The 23,303-nt window shown below is 42.8% G+C and overlaps 1 protein-coding gene across 3 annotated transcripts in view; it reads right to left on the bottom strand.

The window, feature by feature from the left end:
• The window catches only part of LOC141110490 (sialic acid-binding Ig-like lectin 12), a 40,724-nt gene that overhangs the window by 8,273 nt on the left and 9,148 nt on the right, over nucleotides 1-23,303 (bottom strand). For 2 of the 3 annotated variants that reach the window (XM_073601856.1, XM_073601857.1), the window contains 5 exons: nucleotides 17,480-17,588; nucleotides 12,320-12,670; nucleotides 8,131-8,487; nucleotides 4,970-5,224; nucleotides 1,453-1,488 (listed from right to left, as the gene is read on the bottom strand). In XM_073601856.1, the coding sequence (XP_073457957.1) occupies nucleotides 1,453-1,488; nucleotides 4,970-5,224; nucleotides 8,131-8,487; nucleotides 12,320-12,670; nucleotides 17,480-17,588 (1,108 nt within the window). The remainder of the gene's footprint in view (nucleotides 1-1,452; nucleotides 1,489-4,969; nucleotides 5,225-8,130; nucleotides 8,488-12,319; nucleotides 12,671-17,479; nucleotides 17,589-23,303) is intronic. The other variant, XM_073601858.1, reaches the window with a different exon arrangement.

The raw sequence follows: 23,303 nt of genomic DNA, 5'->3' as shown, positions 1-23,303 counted from the left end.
CCTGGAATCACCGGGTATTTTGTATCAGTTAGGGTAGATGAATATGTGAGGAGTGAATTGCTGAAGAGGCGAGTGCCAGCGATCACCATAATGGGTAAACTGCCAGTGTATCTTTAAAAAAAATTCCTGACAAGAAAAAAAAAGTCTAAAAGTTTTCTTCCCCAGGAGACCCTGCTCTGGCTCCTTCACGTGTGTAAATTGCAGCTTAAGCTACTGAGTTCTGTGGACAACTGGAACTGACTTCTGTCTACAGAAGATAACTAGACACTGGTAAATGTGAAAAAGAACTGACAGCACCACATGCTAACTTCATGGAAGATACAAAATATTTATATGTAATATTTCTTGCTTATATTTAAAGCGGAGTTCCACCCAAAAGTGGAACTTCCGTTTATTTGCTTCCCCCCCCCCCACATTTGGTACCTTGCAGTGGGGAGGGAGGGGACAGGGATCTGTTTTTGACAGGTCCCTGTCCCCACTTCTGGAAGACGGGGCCGTGGCGACGTCCCTTGGAAGTTCGGCCTCCCTCCTCCTTCCTCCGCCACTGGGCCAATTAGAAAGTGCAGCGCCCTTTGAGCATGCGCAGTAGGGAACCGGCCGTGAGGCTTCATGCCCAGTTTCCCTTAGTGGAGATGGTGGTGGCAGGACCTGACATTGCAGGCTCCCTGGACAGGTAAGTGTCCATATAGTAAAAGTCAGCAGCTACAGTATTTGTACCTGCTGACTTTTAATTTTTTATTTGTAGCTGCTGGCTTTTAATTTTTTCCCCCCAGGCTGGAACTTCTTTTTAAGTAACAGAAAAAAATATTAATGTAATTGTAAACCCCAAGCATAATGAAATCTAATTTTGCCTGCTAAAGCATTGTGTATCATATACATAGAAATAACATTTTGCATTTGGGTGTAACGGCCCATTGTTTAGTCCTCCAAAATTGAAAGCAACTGTTCTTTATTGCAAGATAAATTAAAAAGATATTATACTTACCTGCTCTGTGCAATAATATTGCACAGAGCAGCCCCAAACCTCCTCTTCTGGGGTCCCTTGCCTACGCTCCAGGCCCCTCCTCTTCTGAGTATGCCCCATAGGAAGCTGCTTTCATTTTAGGGCACACCGGTGAACTTGCTCCCGAGCTGAGCTGTGTGCATCCAATGACACTCTCAGAGCATGGCTCAGCCCCACCCCCTGCTCTCTGCTCAAAGGTTTGATTGAGAGCAGCAGGAGCCAATGGCCTTCTGTGAGAAGAGGGAAGTTAGGAGCAGTGTTGCTGCAGACAGGTACAGTGCTGGATTGAGAGAGGGCTCAGGTAAGTATTTCAGGGGGCTCAGGGGAGCTGACATGGAAAGGTTTTTTTATCTTAATGCAGAGAATGCATTTAGAAAAAAAAAAAAGAAAACCTTTTGCTTTTAGAACCACTTTTATTGTGATAAAATATATTAAATGTATGACAATACCTGGAGTCTCATTGGTAATAAAAATGGAAGGTGGATCTGTAATATAAACAGAAATAAAAGTAAGCCAATATACATTATTACAAAACATTCATGGTTACATATGGATTAGTGTGGATGAATCAACAACTAGCTACAGATCCACATCCCTTAAGAATTAGAAACAAGTTAGAAAGGGTTTTATGGGACTTTTTAGGTGCTATTTTTCAATCAATAACCAAATCATTCAAAATTCTATTATTTATTAGAAATTGGATTCAAATATTTTGAGCATAAAAACAAATACAAGCATGACTCGATATATACAGACCCTGATGTCATATCGGCATTATGATGAAAAATTCCAACATGTTTCGCCCTCTGGGCTTCTTCAGGGGATGTCTTATCTGCTCAGGGTCATGATGCTCTATCAAATAAAATACAAACATACAGTACGCATATTCAAAAATCTTATTACAAAGATTTTTATAAATATTCACTAGTGTTGAACCAATATGCTTACTCCACAATTACACACATATAGCTTCAAACTGTGAATCTGATATAATCATGTGATGTTCTGTCTGATGTGCTGTCATACCAGAATGGACCAAGTGTGACCACAGGAGATATACAGGGACCAAACTATACAGGGACCAAGTAATACAAACAAAAAACAGCACTAAAACTTAATTCCCCCGAAAATTGTAAAAGAATCGATAATGAGGGATGCTACTGTCGGCCTTGTATATCTCCCATCCCGGGAGCGTATCCTCCCACATCGCCTGGGTCCCAGTGCACATCTGTGCACTGGGACCCAGGTGATGTCAGAGGACACGCCATGATGGACTAGCAGAACATTCACGTGATATCACACGCCAGCTGGGTGGGAGATATATAAGGCCGACAGTACCGACGGCCACCTTGCCGGAGCCATGTGGGAAGGACTATACTTCACAGTAACCTGGTATGTGTATGGACTTGGGAGATAATATCCTCTGTTGACATTGATTTCTACTTTTTGTCTTTGCTATATTGGAGAGTGTTAATTTAATTGGAGACCCTTAATGATTTTGAGTATGGGGTGGCAAGACTGGTGCTTAACCCACTCATTTCTTTACTATAGCTACTTTACTATGCACATTAGTAGTGATCCATCTCCCCTTCTGGTGTTAAACCAAAATACATTTTTTTTTAAATATTTGCTCTTTATGCTCAGTCTCCTGCAAAGTGATATACCCTTTGTGAGGACTCTATTCCCCCCGTGTGGTCATCCTCTGTAGTGAATATTGCAAGTGATATTTAGCATCCCCCATTGTAGAATATTTTAAAATTTTTGGAGAACTAAGTTTTAGTGCTGTTTTTTTGTTTGCATTACTTGCAGTTTGGTCCCTGTATATCTCTTGTGGTCACACTTGGTCTGTTCTGGTTTGACAGCACATCAAACAGCACATCACATGATTATATCACATCAAACATTTAAAGCTATATGTGTGTAATTGCGGGGTAAGCATACTGGATCAACACTAGTGAATATTTATAAAAATATTTGTAATATGGTTTATGAATATGTGTACTGTACGTTTGTATTTTATTTGATAGTGCATCATGACCCTGAGCGGATACAACACCCCTGAAGAAGCCCAGAGGACGAAACATGCCGGGATTCCTCATCATAATGCCGCTATGACATCACAGACTGTATATTTCGAGTCATAATTGTATATGTTTTTATTCTGAGAATATTTTTAATCCAGTTTTCTAATAAATAGAATATTTAATGACTTGGTTATTAATTAATAATTAAATAGCACCTAAAAGGTCCCATAAACCCCTTCCTAACTTGTTTCTAATTCATGGTTACATCAGATGGTCAGTGTTGTGTAATGTAATTAATCTGTGGCTAGCACAATTTAAAGTGAATTTGTCACTAGATCAAAAGCATGCCTGCAAAGAAAAAGATTTTTTCTTACCACTCCCACATAGGTGAGAATTTTTAGCATCTGCCACTTCCAGAAGTGTCTGATGCCTGGTACTCCTCTACTTACTCTGGTTCCTTTCTCCAGCCCCTGTATCTCTGTAGGACACAATGGCGATTTAGGGAAGGAGCCAAAGAGCTTTAACCTGAAAGTGTTCTGGAAGATGTTTAAGCCACATAGCTCTTGAAGAGAATGGAAATAGGCAACATTTACATAGTACCTTTGGTTTTGGATTTTATAATAGTGATAGAGTCACTTTAAGCCCAGAATTAGCCTACAAGAAGTGGCGACCAGCAAAGGGCTTAACTGTCTAAAAAAAAAATGTATATATAAGAACCTTTTTTTTATAAATTATAGACAGCTCAAAATGTTTATGGATTAAATAAACTTGAACACTCAATTGCCAACTTCTACAGCCATTATAAAGCCAATGATGGTGTCACTCTCCTCTACTGGGATTGCAATGTAGAATAAGAACATACAGTGGAAATATAAATAATAGAATAATATCTATGGACTAGTTGAAGAGAAAGAGTGCCTCTAAGAAGTTGGTGAGTGATTCATCTGCAGTAATCTGCAGTTGTGGACCGCCGCGCAAGGTGGCTGTAGTATCGGAGGATTAAAAGATTTTTGGACTATTACCGTATATACTCGAGTATAAGCCGAGTTTTTCAGCACATTTTTTTGTGAGGAAAATGCCACTCCTCAGCTTATACTCGAGCCAAGCACTTTTCTGCAGCAGAGAATGACATTTTCCGAACCGACTTTGGGGCCCCGTATCTCGGGGCCACTTGGTGCTAGGAACTCCAAATTTGGTGTGCAAACCCAGTGGAACTAGCACTACAAGTGGTCTCGAGATACGGGGCCCCAAATTTGGTTCGGAAAATGTAATTCCCTGCTGCAGAAAAGTGCTTGACATTTTTACAAACCGATTTTGGGGCCGTATCCCGGGACCACTTAGTGCTAGGAACCCCAGCTTAGAATATGTTGTAGTGCTAGTTCCACCGGGTTTGGGGTTCCTAACACCAAGTGGCCCAAAGATACGGGGCCCCAAAGTCGGTCAACTGTGTCCATCTGCAGCAATGTCATTTCGGAACCCTTTGGGTCCAGAGACCCCAAATTTTGGCTGCAGCTAGGGGGCATCTAGGAACCCTTAACTACCGAGTTTGAAGTTCGGGGGACCTATGGCTGCAAATGGGCCCAGTGAGGCTGCAAATGGACATTGTTGACCCTCTTTTCCACTTACAGTAGCTGCGCATTTCTCACCCTAGGCTTATACTCGAGTCAATACGTTTTCCCAGTTTTTTGTGGTAAAGTTAAGTGCCTCGGCTTATATTTGGGTTGGTTTATACTCGAGTATATACGGTAATTCTTTGGTCTGACACTCTCATTACTAACAGGGATTTAAACCCTATCCTACTATAGCTAAAGCTAAAAAAAAAAGTCTTGGCTTTAGATATACTGTAATGGGGAGGTGACAGGTTGTAAAATGCACAACATTTTAGCTGCTGGTATGAATCTTTCTAATATTTCCCAACCCCAAGTTCATATTTTATACTCACACTGAACAGATAATGTGATTTCATTTTGGGTATAACTTTTCAATGATGAGAAGGTCATCTGACAAGTCAGTGAAGTTTGATGGTGACTCCGAGTCGGTACAAATGTCAGGTTTGCTGAATTAGTCCATATTCCCCTCTGATTCTTCCATGTAATTATTGCATTGGGGCAGCCTCTTGGAGCAGTACATGTTATCGTCACCTTTTTACCTTCAGTCAATATTCCAGGGTCTGAGATTACAGGTTTTTCATTGAAATCTACAAGAAAAGCCACCCCAAAAAATATTTAATAGGTTTTTAAAGAAAACATATAACAAAAATGTTGGTGATATTGTAATCATTTAACCACTTGGTGCCCATAACCGAAAGACGGCTACAGAGTGGGCTTAAGATGACAGGAGGGCGTGAATGGATGTCCTCCCTTGCCCCCTTGCCCGTGCGCCCCCTGCGGAGCACGGGCAGTGTGCTCTGTGATCGCCGAGTCCTTGGGACTCGGCTGATCACACATCAGAGTAAAGGGCTGATCACGCCCCTTTACCATGTGATCAACTGTCAGCCAATGACAGCTGATCACATGATGTAAACAGAAGTCAGTAATCTTTTTCTTTTTTCATCTTGCTGACAGTGTGAGGAATAAAAAATAAAGGCGATTACAGGCTTCTGTAAAAGGGACATCGGTCCCACATAGTGACCACCCGTGCTGCTAACTAGTGCCCACCAGTGCTTCTAACCACTGCCCACCAGTGCCACATACCAGTGCCACATATTAGTGCTCATTAGTGCTGTCAAACAGTGCTCATCAGTGCCTCATCATCAGTGCCACCTATCAGTGCTGCATATCAGTGCCACCAACCAGTGCCTATCAGTGCCAATCAGTGCCAATCAGTGCCTCCTCTCAGTGCCCTTCGGTGCCACCTATCAGTGCCCATTAGTGCCACCTATCAGTGCAGCCTCATCAGTGCCTCCTGATTAGTGCCAACCAGTGCCGCCTCATCACTGCCCACCAGTGCCGCCTATCAGTGCCCATCAGTGCCACCGATCAGTGCCGCCTTATCAGTGCCCATCAGTGCAGCCTCATCAGGTCACATCAATGAAGGAGAAAAATGATCTGTTTGAAAAATGTTATAACAAACTATGAAAACAGATTTTTTTTAATTTTTTTTTTTTTTTTATGTTTGGTCTTTTTTGTTTGTTTAGCAAAAAAAAAAAAAAATCACCCAGCATTGATTAAATACCACTAAAAAGCTCTATTTGTGTGAAAAAGATGATACAAAATTTCATGTGTTTATTGTGTAGCATGACCGTGGAATTGTCATTAAAAGTGCAAAAGCGCTGAAAGATGATAAAATTGGCCTGGGCAAGAAGGGGGTATATGTGCCCAGTAAGCAAGTGGTTAATGTTATTGTAAATTACATGTGTTTTTCTTATTGGTGTCTTCACACCTATCAATTTATGAGCTCAATACTCCATTGGCCTTGTTACAGTGGTTCATAGCAAAGGGAAAAGAACCTTGAGAAACACACTGCAGTCTACAAAGACGAGAGTCGGAAAAGAGGTATTTTAGGATGAAATTACATGCAGCCTGTTCATTTTTTCATTACGCATAAGCACGTAGTAAATGCCAAGTAGAACAGTCAAACCTTTTCTCTGAGCTCTTATATACTCATGATTTACTTTTGGCATTACAGCAACTATAACAGCATTGCACAGCAAGCATAGACTTTTCACAATAATGATAGTTCTTCAAGTTGCAATTACTGAGTAACAAAAAAGTTTGTGGATCCTCAACCATCACCCCTACATGATTAATCCGAAAGTATGTGTAAGGCCCCTTACACACGGGGTGGGCTTTGTTGGAGTCCACCTATTCATCAGGGAATCTGTCCACTGAACAGGCAGAGCGAACATGCGTTTACAGCGCAACCACAGACACAGTCCGCTCTTCTCTATGGGCGGTCAGGTGTAATTGGACCGGCTGTCCATTTACACCCGACTGCCATCCAATCCAACCCAACAGATGGATGGGGAAGGGATCTCCATCTGCTATTTTTAGCAGACAGGATGGACACATGTCCGTTGACACCCGCCACTCCATAGAGGAGACTGAAGGGTCTGATCGGGTCAGCCTGAAAAACAAACAGGTGGACCAAATCGGTCTGCCCATGTGAAGGGTCCCGAAGATTATTGTACGCAAATATTTCTGGTAATGAACACTGTTATTTTTACAGCATGCAAAGACATTTTAGACAAATTTCCACTTCCAACCTCGTGGTAACAATTTGGTGACAGTCTTTTTCTATTCCAGCATAACTGCACCCCCGTTTACAAAGCCAGCTCCATAAAGACATGATTTGATGAATTTGGTGTGGAGGAACTCAAGTGTCCTGCACAAAGCCCTGACCTCAACTCTACTGAACACCTTTGAGATTAAATGGAAAGCCAATAATAAGCCATATCTTCCCATTCAACATCGGGACCTGACCTCTCAAACGCTCTTTAGGCTGAATGAACACTAATTTCCACAAACACACTCCAAAATCTTGTGGAAAACCTTCCCAGAAGAATAAAGGGTGTTATAGCTGCAAAGGTTGGAAAGAAATGGAATGTTCAGCAAGCTGTGATGGTCAATACTTATTACATACACTTCCTCCTAAATCCAATTCTCTGATATTTGATACTTGGATTCCATATATATTTTACCCATCTTCAGAAAGTATTGGTTACTCTACTTTTTGAGTCACTGGCCAAGCATAAGTATGCAACGCAAGAGTACAATCTTCCCTTACTCCATGCTTGACCCAAGTCAGTCACACAAAAAGTATTGAAACCTGAGACTACCAGTCAACAAGAATTTTCATAAGGAGTTCAGCAGTCACAGGCTCCCGGGTACCAGGTAACAGCTTGTTCCCATCTAATTACCTTTGAAGGTTCAAAAGAACCCACAAACTGGGATTCAACAGAACTCGCGATTTCTGTTCCCTAGAAAGTGCTGTGCCTTAGTGCAAAGCATGGTTCCTGCTGGATTTTAAATACAAATCATGCGTTCAAATGAATCTGAGTGTGGTGTTTGTTTTTCAAAGCCTCCAATTTTATCTCAGTGCAGGAACACATTAATGAGTAGACCATTAGAGGGAACTGTTGACATTTGTGGGCAGTAAACCTACCTTTGACTTGTATTGTTATCATTTTGGATAGATAGCTGTACTTCCGGTTGTTGGCTTGTCCATCTTCAAATCGGAAGTGATACATTCCAGAATCTTGCTCCTTGGCATCAGTTATCATTAGTGTGCAATCTCCATTATCTGGATTTCCCATCAACTGAAAATTTGGCTTTGTACCAACAATTGACTTGTTATTAGAGGCTGCAAATTCTTGGCATATCGTCTTCCAGTGACCACTAGAGCTGGTAAAGGATTTCATGTGATCAGCAGTAAATGTACAAGGAATGGTGACACAAAGACCCTTCTGGACAGTGACAGCCTGATCCACTTGAATAGAATAGCCATCTACTTCTTTAATGTCTGAGGGAAAACAGAAGAAGAAAAATGTTATAACAAACTCTCAACTGATTGAGAAAATGTATGTAAAGGCAAAACCTTTTCTGAGAAAGGGTAAAGCCCCGTACACACAGGCCAAATATCGGACAGTATAGCCTGGTTGAACAGAAACTGTATGACATTTGGCCAATGTTTACAGGAGCCGACCCGACAGAAACCGGCCAAAGTCCAGCTTCTGTTGATGGGGCGTGACCGAAAAAGACCTGCCGTTTGGCATCCATTGAGCGCTCTCAGCCAATGGTTGAGAGTGATGATCGGTATGTTTTGGTGAGGGAGGGGGGGCAGTCCCCCTGTCAGAACACAGTAGCTTAGCATCGAGATAGATGTACTAACATTGCATAGTTAGTACAGTGAGCTCCTCTCTAGCTCCTCAGTTTATTTTTTTCATTCAGCACACTGGGTTGAATGAAAAAAAAAAACGAATAGTGTGGACCTAGCTTCAGATCATCTCTCAAGTTTGAATTGCAACCTGTTCCCTCTTTAACTACCTCCCGCCCGCCGTATAGACAAGTGACAGCGGGCGGGATCCCCTCTCGTTCTGGGACAACATCATATGACGTCGCCCCAGTCTTACCGCGCTTCCGTGGCTGTGTGTCCCGATGATGTGGCTTTTTACACATGTGATCGTCTGTGTCTAATCATGTAAACATGAAAATATCGTTTATCGGTTCTCCTCACCTCACAATGACATAGTGTGAGGAGAGGAGAACCGAACAGCGGCGTCTCCTTATAGGGGAGACCTGTACAGATAATCAGGGCACTGATCACCAGTGCAGCCCCAACAGTGCCCAGCAGTGATGCCAGTCAGTGCTGCCGTTCAGTGCCCATCAGTGCCTGCTCATCAGTGCCGCCCATCCGTGCCACCTATCATTGCCCATCAGTGCTGCATATCAGTACTTATCAGTAATGCATATTACTGCCTCCTCATCAGTGCCCTTCAGTGCCATCTCATCAGCGCCCATTAATGCTCTTCAGTGCCGTCTAATCAGTGCCCATCAGTGCCAGATGGAGTCTGGGCTGAGGCTGCTTTTACTCTCTGGGTTGTGTAGGAGGTGCAGCATTTGAACTATTTCTTCCTTCTGCTTACAATGTCACTCTCAGCCTCACCCAGCACAGAGAATTTTCTAGCTCTGGTGACCACGAGAGTGGTCATCACAGTGGCTCTGTGAACTCTGCAGTTAACCCCTTACATGTACACATCGCTGCCACCACATGTTCAGTGAAGACATGAACCATTCACGATAATGACTCTAATACCGCGTACACACGACCGGACTTTCTGTCAGAATAGACTCCGACGGTCTTTCCAAAGGAGTTCCGATGGAGTTCCGCTGAAATGGACTTGCCTACACCAAAGTCCGATCATTTAGAACGCGATGACGTACGACGGGACTAGGAAAAGGAAGTTCAATAGCCAGTAGCCAATAGCTGCCCTTGCGTCGTTTTTGGTCCGTCGGTATAGCATACAGATGAGCGGTTTTCCCGATGGGAACTGAGTCCGTCGGAAAGATTTGAAACATGTTCTATTTCTAGGGCCGTCAAAACTTTCGAAAGAAAAAGTCAGATGGAGCCCACACACAATCGGAATGTCCGATGGGATGATTCCATCGGACCTTTTCTGCCGGAAAGTCCGGTCGAGTGTACGCGGCATAAGAAGTCTGACCATTGTCAGAGATTTTCCAGCTCAAAGGACCACAACCCAACTGCCAACTGACTGAGAGTGATCATCACTGGGGCTCAGGTCATACTATGGTTAACTCATTACCTACACAAATTGCTCCCACCACATGTTTGGCAGAAACATGGACCATTCACAATAATTGCTAGAACAAGAAAAAAGAAAAGGTAAATAAAAAAAAAAAAATTCAGGTAATTCTGCCAATAACATACATCCTGTCCTAGGGTGACAACGATCACGCTGTACGGTTTTCATAGAGGCAGCTACAATCTGGACTACAAAAATGTCTGCCTTTGTTCTTCTCCATTACATTGGAGATGGGAGATTATAGAAGCAGATAACATTTTTTTTTATTTCTTCCAATTCACTGAAAGTGACAAGGAGATTTCTGGCAAGAACAACAAGTGTTTACTGTGCTTGATGCAAATATTCATAGCCTGCACCAAAAAAACAATGGAACCACCACATCTTATGCCCTGTACACTCGACCGGTTTTCCCGTCGGAATAAACTCTGAAGGTTTTTCTGACGGAGTTCAGACGGAATTCCGCTCAAGCTGTCTTGCATACATCAAATTCCGACCGTCCAGAATGCGGTGACGTACAACACGTAGGACGGGACTAGAAAACGGAAGTTCAATAGCCAGTAGCCAATAGCTTCCGTCTCGTACTTGCTTCAGAGCATGCGTCGTTTTTGGTGCATCGGAACAGCATACAGACGAGCGGTTTTCCCGATAGGAATTGGTTCCGTCGGAAAAATTTAGAACATGTTCCATTTCTAGGTCCGTCAGATTTTTCGACGTAAAAAGTCCGATGGGGCCTACAAACGATCGGAATATACGATGAAAGGCTTCCATCGTACTTTTTCTGTCGGACATTCCGCTCGTGTGTACGCGGCATAAGAATCAGTAAGCTGCAATATATTATTATTTTTGTTATTAGATTTAGTTAAGCCTTAAAGTGATTGTAAATGATCACCTTGTAAAACAACCCCTTCAGTTTAAAATTGAAATGAAAGGCAAAACATTTGTGTGTAGATATAAAAAAGGAACATTCTAAATACATTTGTATCCCTTTTTTATAAGTGATCACATTCCCTCTGTTCTCAGCTGCATAAGAGCTGGGGGAGGAGAAGTAACATTGCACTGATCTTCCCAGTGAAAGGCTGTGAAGGGGAGGCGTGTTAGTTGGGCCGGGACAAGGGGTGGGCAGGAGGGGCGGCTGTCCTGGGCACTGTGGTTTTTTGTGAGGTGGGGGGGGGTGTGAGGAGATTGAGGGGGAGGGAATTTGTGTTAGGAGGGGTAGTTTAGGGACAGCAGGGGTTAAGAGTTGCTAGGAGTGGTGATTAAGGGGGATTTTGCTGGGAGGGAGGATGGGGAAAGAGGATTTGTGCTAGAAGAGGGCATTTGGGGGGTTTGTGCTATAAGAGGTGATATGGTGAAGGGGGAAGGAGAATTGTGCTGGAAGGGGACATTTTTGCTTGGGGGGGATTAATGCGGGGAATTTAGGGGGTAGATTTCTGCTAGGAGGGAGGATTTGGAGTGGGGGGAGAGGATTTGTACTTGGAAGGGAAATTTGTGTGGTAGTGGATTTGTGCTAGGTGGAGTGACTATTTTTTAGGGGAGGGGCATTTGTGTGGGGGGGGGATTTGTACGATGGGGGCCAAAGATTTGTGCTGGGAGGGGGGATTTCAGCAGGGGGGGATTTTTACTGCAGAGAATTTATGCTTAGCGGGTAAGCATGCAGATTAGTGCTCTTTTTTTTGGGGGGGGGGGGGGATTTTTGCTGACACATAATGCTTATACATTTTAATGGGGGGGGCACAGTTTGGCATTTTCACCCTGGGCTCTAGATGACCTTGTCCCAGCACTGCTTGTCAGGACAAGTCTGATCATTGGAGGAGAGCAGCACAGCTAGAAAACTGACCATGCTGTGTTGTCCTGCTTAGTGTGGTCAGTTTTTAACAGGAAAGCAGAGGGACTGGTAGGAACACCAGGGATTTCACACAAAAGAAAGCAATACAGAGAGACAGGATACTTTCTCATTCAAGTATATGGTACAGCAGGCACATATCAGGAATTTGAAGTGCTGGGGTAACAAACACTTTAAGTTGCACTCACCTATTACATTTACTTTTACTTGTTTATTTAAATAATTATATTGAATTATACTGTGTTTGCTCTCCTCAAATCTGAAGACATAAGTACCCTCATCTTCTTTTGCGGCGTTGGAGATTTTCAGGGTGCAGTCACCATTGTTAGGGTCTCCGATTGCATGAAAGTTCTGCTTTGGCCCAACTGACATGTCAGTAGAAGCCACTATCTCAGACCCTTTCTTCCAATATCCTTTGGAGTTGAGGAATTTCCCTCTACTGTCAGCCGTGAATTTACAAGGCACAATGGCACACATAGATCGTGGGATTTTCACTTCTTGGTTAACTTCAATTGAGAATTCATGGGATGTCACCGTCTCTGCAGGGGGAAAAAATGAAATATTATAGAAAATGAAATTCTTTAATACAGGGTGAGGCTGCTATAATATTAATTATAGGTGGAGTCTGATGGACAGAGATAGGCCTGCCTTCAAATATGTCACTCTGGAATATATATATTTCCCAAATATTCTTGCCCACCTTGAAGTTTTGGCTGTTCTGAGCTACCTTTATAATCGATCTCCTCCTGATACGTTCTCAATAATATAAAATATAATAAAATATAATATAATAATATTAGGAAAATGGTTACTGCTTTCCAGGGGATGGGAGGGAGTGGGAGTTTGGGGAAGGGGGATCTGGAAACATAAAGATGGACTTTCATGTTACCCTTTTATTTGACTGCAATATTATTATTTTTTTAAATGGTGAAATTTCTCAAATATAAAGGAACTCATCACTATAACGTTGTACAGTACATGCTTATTGTGTAAAAAGATACTGCATGGGGAAAAGAGTCCCACCCTAAAATCCCACCCCACAATCCCAACATACAATCCCAACCCACAATCCCACCACACAATCCCAACCCACAATCCCACCACACAATTTCACCCCACTGTCCTACCCGACAATCCCACCCCACTATCCAACCCAGCAATCTCACTCCTCAATCCTACCCTACAAGCCCACCCCTTAATCCCATCCCTCAAAACCACCCCACTATCCCACCCCTCAATCACAATCCACAATCCCACCCAACATTACCACCCCTACAATCCCAGCCTGAAATCCTGCCACACAATCCCACCACAAAATCCTAACCCACAATCCCACCCTGCAGTCCCACCACACAATCCCATTCCACAATTACACCCTACAATTCCACCACACAATTTCACCCCGCTACCCTACATGTCCCTACAATCCCCCCCCAAAAAACCATCCCACTATCTCACCCAACAATACCACCCTCAATCCAACTTACAATCCCACTCCACTATCCCACCCCTCAATCCTACCCATCAACACCACCCCTACAATCCCACCCTAAAATCTTGCCACACAATCCCACTCAATAATACCAACCCTACAATCCTACCCTGAAATCCTGCCACACAATCCTACCCCACTCTTCCACTCTACAACCCCATCCAACAATCCCACCCTGAAATCCCACCCTACAATCTGACCACTATAATTCCCTTTGTCCTCTGGATCTAACAAAATTCATGACCCCCACTGGATCCTGCTGCTCAGGGAATGGGCTTCTAGAGTGAATTATTGAAGGATTCAGTAGCATCTGTTCAGCAAATCAAATCAAGTCATCCACTACTAAGCAAAAACCCCAAAATAACAGTTGTGTCAAGATTATCTCACCACTGGACCTGAACTAGCAGTCTTAAAATTACTACAGACTACTTCAAAAGTACAGCAACCCAACTTTTATAAACACAAGAATTTGCATACTGGTGCTCTCTATAAAGCTCTAAGTAAAAGCAGTACGAAAAGTCCGCCCGTGTGTACGCTACACACGGGTGGACTTTTCGACCGGACTGGTCCGACGGTCTATCCGACGGACTTTCGACGGACTTCCGATGGACTTTCCCAACGAACGGACTTGCCTACACACGATCACACCAAAGTCCAACGGATTTGTACGTGATGACGTACGACCGGACTAAAATAAGGAAGTTCATAGCCAATAACAGCTGCCCTAGTGTCGGTTTTTGTCCGTCGGACTAGCATACAGACGAGTGGACTTTTCGACCGGACTCAAGTCCGTCGGAAAGATTTGAAACATGTTTCACATCTAAAGTCCATCAGATTTTTGACCGAAAAAGTCAGCTGCAGGTCCGATGGAGCCCACACACGGTCGGATTGTCTGTCGGATTTGGTCCGTCGGACCTGTCCGGACGAAAAGTCCGCCCATGTGTACGCGGCTAAAGGATGCCTCACATTGGTGATAGTCCTGAGTAAACTTGAGTCCTGCTAAACTTGAGCTACAACACAAATGAATATTTCCAAATTCATGAAAAATGCCAAAAATATATACAGTGGGGACGGAAAGTATTCAGACCCCCTTACACTTTTCACTCTTTGTTATATTGCAGTCATTTGCTAAAATCATTTAAGCTCATTTTTTCCTCATTAATGTACACACAGCACCCCATATTGACAGAAAAACACAGAATTGTTGACATTTTTGCAGATTAATTAAAAAAGAAAAACTGAAATATCACATGGTCCTAAGTATTCAGACCCTTTGCTCAGTATTTAGTAGAAGCCCCCTTTTGATCTAATACAGCCATGAGTCTTTTTGGGAAAGATGCAACACGTTTTTCACACCTGGATTTGGGGATCCTCTGCCATTCCTCCTTGCAGATCCTCTCCAGTTCTGTCAGGTTGGATGGTAAACGTTGGTGGACAGCCATTTTTAGGTCTCTCCAGAGATGCTCAATTGGGTTTAAGTCAGGGCTCTGGCTGGGCCATTCAAGAACAGTCACGGAGTTGTTGTGAAGCCACTCCTTCATTATTTTAGCTGTGTGCTTAGGGTCATTGTCTTGTTGGAAGGTAAACCTTCAGCCCAGTCTAAGGTCCTGAGCACTCTGGAGAAGGTTTTCGTCCAGGATATCCCTGTACTTGGCCGCATTCATCTTTCCCTTGATTGCAACCAGTCGTCCTGTCCCTGCAGCTGAAAAACACCCCCACAGCATGATGCTGCCACCACCATGCTTCACTGTTGGGACTGTATTGGACAGGTGATGAGCAGTGCCTGGTTTTCTCCACACATACCGCTTAGAATTAAGGCCAAAAAGTTCTATCTTGGTCTTATCAGACCAAATAATCTTATTTCTCACCATCTTGGAGTCCTTCAGGTGTTTTTTAGCAAACTCCATGCGGGCTTTCATGTGTCTTGCACTGAGGAGAGGCTTCCATCTGGCCACTCTGCCATAAAGCCCCGACTGGTGGAGGGGTGCAGTGATGGTTGACTTTCTACAACTTTCTCTCATCTCCCGACTGCATCTCTGGTGCTCAGCCACAGAAATCTTTGGGTTCTTCTTTACCTCTCTCACCAAGGCTCTTCTCCCCCGATAGCTCAGTTTGGCCGGACGGCCAGCTCTAGGAAGGGCTCTGGTCATCCCAAACGTCTTCCATTTAAGGATTATGGAGGCCACTGTGCTCTTAGGAACCTTAAGTGCAGCAGAAATGTTTTTGTAACCTTGGTCAGATCTGTGCCTTGTCACAATTCTGTCTCTGAGCTCTTCAGGCAGTTCCTTTGACCTCATGATTCTCATTTTCACTGACATGCACTGTGAGCTGTAAGGTCTTAGATAGACAGGTGTGTGGCTTTCCTAATCAAGTCCAATCAGTATAAGCAAACACAGCTGGACTGAATTTAAGTTAAATATATGAGTGTCACAGCAAAGGGTCTGAATACTTAGGACCATGTGATATTTCAGTTTTTCTTTTTTAATAAATCTGCAAAAATGTCAACAATTCTGTGTTTTTCTGTCAATATGGGGTGCTGTGTGTACATTAATGAGGGAAAAAATGAACTTAAATGATTTTAGCAAATGGCTGCAATATAACAAAGAGTGAAAACTTTAAGGGGGTCTGAATACTTTCCATCCCCACTGTACGCATATTAAAGTAATGACTTTATACTCCAGAAGCCTAAGGCTGGGTTCACACCTATGCGAATTGAATGCAGGTTTCCCCGCATCCAATTCGCATAGCAGGAGAATATGACCGGCTCTCTATGGAGCCGGTTCACATTTTTCCGTGGCAGCTGTGGAGCGCACTGCATAGAAACGCGGTGTGTTTTATCCTCCATTTGAGGGCCGAATTCAGGCAAAGATTCTGCCCCGATTCGTCCCTGAAACAGAGAACAGGGACGGACAGTGTTGCTGTGCGAACCGCGGCCGGTTTAGGTATGAACCAAGCCTTAAAGAATCTATTTCTTAAAACTATGAAGGGAAAAAAACGCGCTTAGTAAAATATTAATGAAATAAATATATAAAAAAAATGTAATAATAAAGTCCAATGAGCAGCAGCTTAATGTGAGATACAGTATACACAAAACAAACATGGGAAAGAGAAGCTGCGCTATTTTAAGGTTTAAACCAGAAAACAATTGCTTGTAGGTAAACAAATTGTGATGAAATATTAGTACAGTTCTAATCCAAAACAGACACCAAAGTGAGCTTGATCAACAAAATGTGCCACCACCATAGGCATGCGCACAGGGTGTGCCAGGTGTGCCTGGGAACACCCTAATCACTCCGTGTGGCACAGATTCCCCCTGTTTAGAGCCCTTTTACTTCATCAAAGCCCCCTAACAGGGATCCTAAAAAAACTGTAAAAAAAAATAAAATAATTAAATAAAAATTAAATTTAAAAAAATAATAGGAAATAAATTAATACAAATATAAACCACTGACACTGTCCATTGCTCCAATGACACTGTCAGAGGCATATGTGTTTGAGGTTGGGGGTGCAAACCCTAATGTAAAAGGCTGCTCACACCTATGGCCACCACCTTAAGAAAAACTCGCTTACCAGCTGGCAAACAATACCAGGCAGATGGCTTCAGCCCAGCCAAGGCCTTTGCTTGTATGGGGTTTACCTGTATATGATAACTGTATCAGTTTCCATGAAAACTATATTGAAAGGGGAAATATATAGTCATACCTTTTTTGATAATAATAAAAAAATGAGAAAATAAATTCTTATACTAATAAAGTATTTAAGTAGTAAAATATCAATAAATCATAATGCAATCACAAAAAATGCGAACGCTGACAAAAATTAAGTTCTCTAAAGCTCTGACATGTTTCTCACAGACCCTTAGAAATGAGGAAGAGAATTGTCACCAGCCGTATCGCCAGCTGTATCCTGAGACGTCCATGATTTCTCATCCTGAAACTAAGAATAGACTGTACAATGAGCAGGACCTGTGAACAATAACAAAACATTAGATGCATTTACATTTTTTTTTAAATCAAATTTGTGTTTTAGGACAGTATAAACTTAAAGTAGATGTAAGCTCAATTAATAAAATCTCAGGTACATTTTAAAATGTTACTGTAATGTCAAAACATAAGTTCAGTCTTTTTAAATCTTCAGCTTTCGTTAGAAATAATACCTGGTGATGTTGCCATAGAAGTGCTTATTAAGGAGTGTCCCTTTATGGGCAGACAACTGTCTCCCAATTATACTTCTGCATTGTTGCCATGATTCAGAGCTATCTTCCTTATCAGGTAGAAGGGAAGTCAGAAAAACAGACTTTTAATTATGAGCTCACCTCTTCAGAGCTTCAGGATTGTCTCAGGGAAACTTTATAAATGAGAGGCTTCTATTTCCCCCCTAGCTCCAGGCCATCACCCATGGGTAGCTACACCATGATCATCAAGATACTGTAACAAAGTCCAAGCATCATGGCTCATTTTAGAAGAAGGGAAACCCAATTAATCCATAACCCCAATGTATCAGACAAACAACACTGTCTCTAAAAAGAGTACATTCACCTCATGTTATTCAATTTTTGTAGAACATATATAACTTGGGGCACCTACATACTTCCATTCAGGACTATCTGAGATCAATTCCCTACACTCATGACTATCCTCTACCTTCTGATCCATTGGAAGGGGAATCCCAACACCATGGCCTTCTGAGTAGTCCATGTCCAGCTTTCCATGTCCTAAATATCCCAAACTCTTATGCCCCGTACACACGGTCAGATTTTCCGACGGAAAATGTGTGATAGGACCTTGTTGTTGGAAATTCCGACCGTGTCTGGGCTCCATCACACATTTTCCATCGGATTTTCCCACACACAAAGTTTGAGAGCATGCTATAAAATTTTCCGACAACAAAATCCGTTGTCGGAATTTCCGATCGTGTGTACACAAATCCGACGCACAAAGTGCCATGCATGCTCAGAATAAATAAAGAGATGAAAGCTATTGGCTACTGCCCCGTTTATAGTTCCAACGTACGTGTTTTACGTCACCGCGTTCAGAATGATCGGATTTTCCGACAACTTTGTGTGACCGTGTGCATGCAAGACAAGTTTGAGCCAACATCCGTCGGAAAAAATCCTAGGATTTTGTTGTCGGAATGTCCGATCGCGTGTACGGGCATAAGAGCCATCACAGTGGACACCAACATGGTGACCCACACCCTTGCCCTCCAAGAACATCATGAGCTATCAGTGTGACAAAGTCAGACTAGTTTACACCACTTGCAGAGTTCATATCAACATTACCTCTCCTCATGTGGGATCCTTCAAGAGAGATTCCCATTCCCATTCCCATTCCCAATAATGAATATCCCAGCTGGAATGCAGTTGCATAAATGACCAATCTTTAATTATGTAAACATCTTCAATAAGGATGTACAGTACTGTGGAAAACTTTTAGGCACGTGTGAAGAAATGCTGGAAAGTAAGAATGCTTTCAAAAATATATTTTTTAATTGTTTACTTTTATCAATTTATTAGATGAAAAGTGGGCAAGCAGAAGAAAAATCTAAAGCAAATCAATATTTGGTGTGACTATTTTTTGGCTTCAAACTAGCATGAATTCTTCTAGGTACACTTGCACACAGATTTTGAAGAAACTCAGTACGTAGGTTGTTCCAAACATCTTGGAGAACTAACCATACATTTTCTGTGGATGTTGGCTTCCTCAAATCCTTCTGTCTCTTCATCTTCTCTTCTGTCATCCCAGACAGACTCCATGATGTTGCGATCAGGGCTCGGTGGGGGCCAAACCATCACTTCCAGGATTCATTGTTCTTTTTTGCACTGAAGATAGTTATTAATGACATTGGCTGTATGTTTGGGGTTATTGCCCTACTGCAGAATAAATTTGGGGCCAATCACACGCCTCCCTGATGGTATGGCATGATGGAAAAGTATTTGCCTGTATTTCTCAGCATTGAGGATACCATTGAATGGGCAACGTTGAAGACAGTAGACGCAGTGGTCAGCCAAGAAAACTTAATGCAGCAGATGAAAGACACATCATGCTAACTTTTCTTTGACATTGGAGGATGTCCAGCAGTGCCATTAGCACAGAACTAGTGGAAACCCGAGGTACACCCAATAACTGTCTGGAGAAGTCTGGCCAGAAATGGTCTTCAAGAATTGCAGCCAAAAATCATACTTCTGACGTGGAAACAAGGCCAACGACTCAACTATGCATAGGAACATAGGAACTGGGGTGCAGAAAAATGGCAGCAGGTGCTCTGGACTTTTGAGTCAAAATGTGAAGTATTTGGCTGAAGCAGGAGACAGTTTCTTGGTGAAGGGCTGCAGAGCGGTACAATAAATAGTGTCTGCAGGCAACTATAAAGCATGGTGGAGGTTCCTTGCAAGTTTGAAGCTGCATTTTTGCAAATGAAGTTTGAGATTTGGTCAGGATCAGTGGTGTCCTCAATGCTGAGAAATACAGGCAGATATTTATCCATCATGCCATACCATCAGGGAGATTGGCCCCAAACCTATTCTGCAGCAGGACAATGGCCCCAAACATGCAGCCAATGTCATTGAGAACTATCTTCAATGTAAAGAACAAGGAGTCCTGGAAGTGATGGTTTGGCCCCCAGAGAGCTCTGATCCCAACATCATGGAGTCTGTCTGGGAAGACATGAAGAGACGAAGCATTTGAGGCAGCCTACATCCACAGAAGATCTGTGGTTAGTTCTCCAAGATGTTTGGGACAACCTACCTGCCGAGTTTCTGTGTGAAGTATTAAAGAATTTATGCTGTTTTGAAGACAAAGGGTTGTCACTAGGGATGAGCCCGAAGTTCGAGACGAACGTAAGTTCAACTTGAACATCGGGTGTTCGCCCGTTCACCGAATACCAAAGAGTATGGGGCATTTGCGGGAAATTTTTACATAGTACATAGTTTTATGGATGAGAGCAGCAAAATGACATTTGTAAAGGAAAAAATTTCATTGAAAACTGCTCGTGGCTGTAATGTATTGCCAGATCCTGGTAATATACATAAAAATAATAGAAATAAAACGGCATGGCCCCCCCCCCCCCAGTCCATTACCAGGCCCTCTGGGTCTGGTATGGATATTAAGGGGAACCCTGTGCCAAAATGTTAAAAAGAAATTTTGTGGGAGTCCCCTCCAAAATCCATACCAGGCCCTTCAGGTCTGGTATTGATTTTAAGTGGAACCCCCCGCCAAATTTAAAAAAAATGGCGTGAGGTTTCCCCCCAAAATCCATACCAGGCCCTTATTCGAGCATGCAACCTGGCAAACCGCAGGAAAAGGGGGGGCGAGAACCTGAACCGTACCAGGCCACATGCCCTTAACATGGGGAGGATGTTTTGGGGTCCCCTCCAAAACACCCTGTCCCATTTGATGACAAAGGTTGTGGAGAAAATAAAAAGTGTCCCACGATGTAACTTTATCTTCGATGACAGCGCGACGACCCGAGAAAAGAAAAAAATTGAAAAACTTCACCTCTGTGGGACATCACATGACGTCAGAAGGGGCAGGGTCACCCATTTACGTTGATGGGTGGCCCCACCCTCAGCTATATAACAGCTGCCATAAGCCTGCAGTCGCGGAATGCCTCCCATGAAGGCAGAGTTTTTCAGTTTTTTTCTTTGTCCGTCAGTACTGCCATCGAAGATGAAGTTACATCGCGAGACACTTTTTTTTTTTTTTAAATAAAGAACTTGTCCCAAACTGTCTGTCAGTTTTACCATTTTGACACTTTTTTGGTGAATGTGTAGGGGTACAACGTACCCAATACCCATTCCCATGGGGGGCCGGGATCTGGGGGTCCCCTTGTTAAAGTAGGCTTCCAGATTCCAAGGGAAGAGGCCCTTGTCCCTATCAACATGGGGATAAGATGTTTGGTATGGATTTTGGGGGGGGGCCCCCACGTCATTTTTTTATTTTGGCACAGGGTTCCTCTTAAAATCCATACCAGACCTGGAGGGCCTGGTATGGATTTTGGGGGGACCCCCACACAATGTATTTATTTTTTGATGCGGGGTTCCCCTTAATATTCATATCAGACCCAAAGGGCCTGGTAATGGACTGGGGGGGGGACCCATGCCATTTTCTTCAATGATTTTTATCAAAATTCCCAGAATCTGACAATTCATGACAGCAGCGAGTAGTTTTAAATGACATTTTTTCCTTTAGAAGTGTCATTTTGCTGCGGTACTGATCTAAACACGGGAAAGATGCGCTACTTTACAGGCAGACTAAGGACACCCCCAGGCACGATATTTAAAGGAATATTTCATTTTTATTGTTTCACTTTAAGCATTATTAAAATCACTGCTCCTGAAAAAACAGCCATTTTTTAAACTTTTTTTTGCATTGATACATGTCACCTGGGACAGGACCCGGGCCCCCAAACACTTTTTATGGAAATAACTTGCATATAAGCCTTTAAAATGAGCACTTTTGATTTTTCATGTTCGTGTCCCATAGACTTTAATGGTGTTCGCGAGTTCGTACACATTTTTTGCCTGTTCGCATGTTCTGGTGCGAAACGAACCGGAGGGTGTTCGGCTCATCCCTAGTGGTTACACCAGATATCTATTTGATTTGGATTTCTCTTTTTTCATTTACTTTGCATTTTGCTAATTGCTAACCATAAACTTTTAGAACATCTATTTCTGAAAGCATTCTTAATCAACAGCATTTTTTTTACACCTGCCTAAAACTCCTGCACAGTACTGTACATCCTTAGTTAAACAGGAAACAGTACTCCATTGGAGAATTTGTCAAACCTTTAACTACTTGCGGACTGCCCGCCGTCCATGTACGTTGTCTGTTTGAAGTGGAATACTGTTGTTATAGCAGCAGATAGCTGCTATAACCCTGGTATCCTCTTCAACAGCAGGCGGTCCACTTTCAGATAAAAGTGGTCTCTGTGGTGGATTCGCCGCAAGATCACTTTTATCGGGGGCGGGAGGGGGCTCCCCCCCCCTTCCGCCACGCTCCATCATCTCCGCCACTTACCGGAGCCGTCGGAAACTGCGGAGACGATCGCGTCCTTCCCCCATGACAGGCCTAGAGCCGAGTGAGGGAAAGATGGCCCCCACTCGGCTCCATAACATTGGATGGCGGAAGCTACATCAAATGTCACTTTTTACTCAATGGTCTTAAAGGTGAAAAAAAAATTGTTAAAAAAAAGACATGTATTTATTTATTTTATTGCATTTTAGTGTAAATATGAGATCTGAGGTCTTTTTGACCCCAGATATCATATTTAAGAGGTCCTGCCATGCTTTTTTTTTTTTTTATTACAAACATGTTTACATTCCTTGTAATAGGAATAAAAGTGACCCAAATTTTTTTAATCAAAATGTAAAAATAAAACGTAAAATAAATAAGAAACAAAAAATAAGCTCCCCGTCCTGCCAAGCTCGCACACAGAAGCAAACGCATACTTAAGTCGAACCTACATATGAAAACGGTGTTCAAACCACACATGTGAGGTATCGCCGCGATCGTTAGAATGAGAGCAATAATGCTAGCACAAGATTCCCTTCTGTAACTCAAAACTGGTAACCTGTAGAAATTTTTAAGCATCGTCTATGGAGATTTTTAAGGGTCAAAATTTGTGGCCATTCCACGAGCAGGCGAAATTTTAAAGCGTGACATGTTGGGTATCAGTTTACT

The sequence above is a fragment of the Aquarana catesbeiana genome, linkage group LG10, assembly GCF_042186555.1.
Source record: "Aquarana catesbeiana isolate 2022-GZ linkage group LG10, ASM4218655v1, whole genome shotgun sequence".
NCBI lineage: Eukaryota > Metazoa > Chordata > Amphibia > Anura > Ranidae > Aquarana > Aquarana catesbeiana.
The sequence above is the reverse complement of the archived record's forward strand: the minus strand, read 5'-3'. Positions and strand labels throughout refer to the sequence as shown.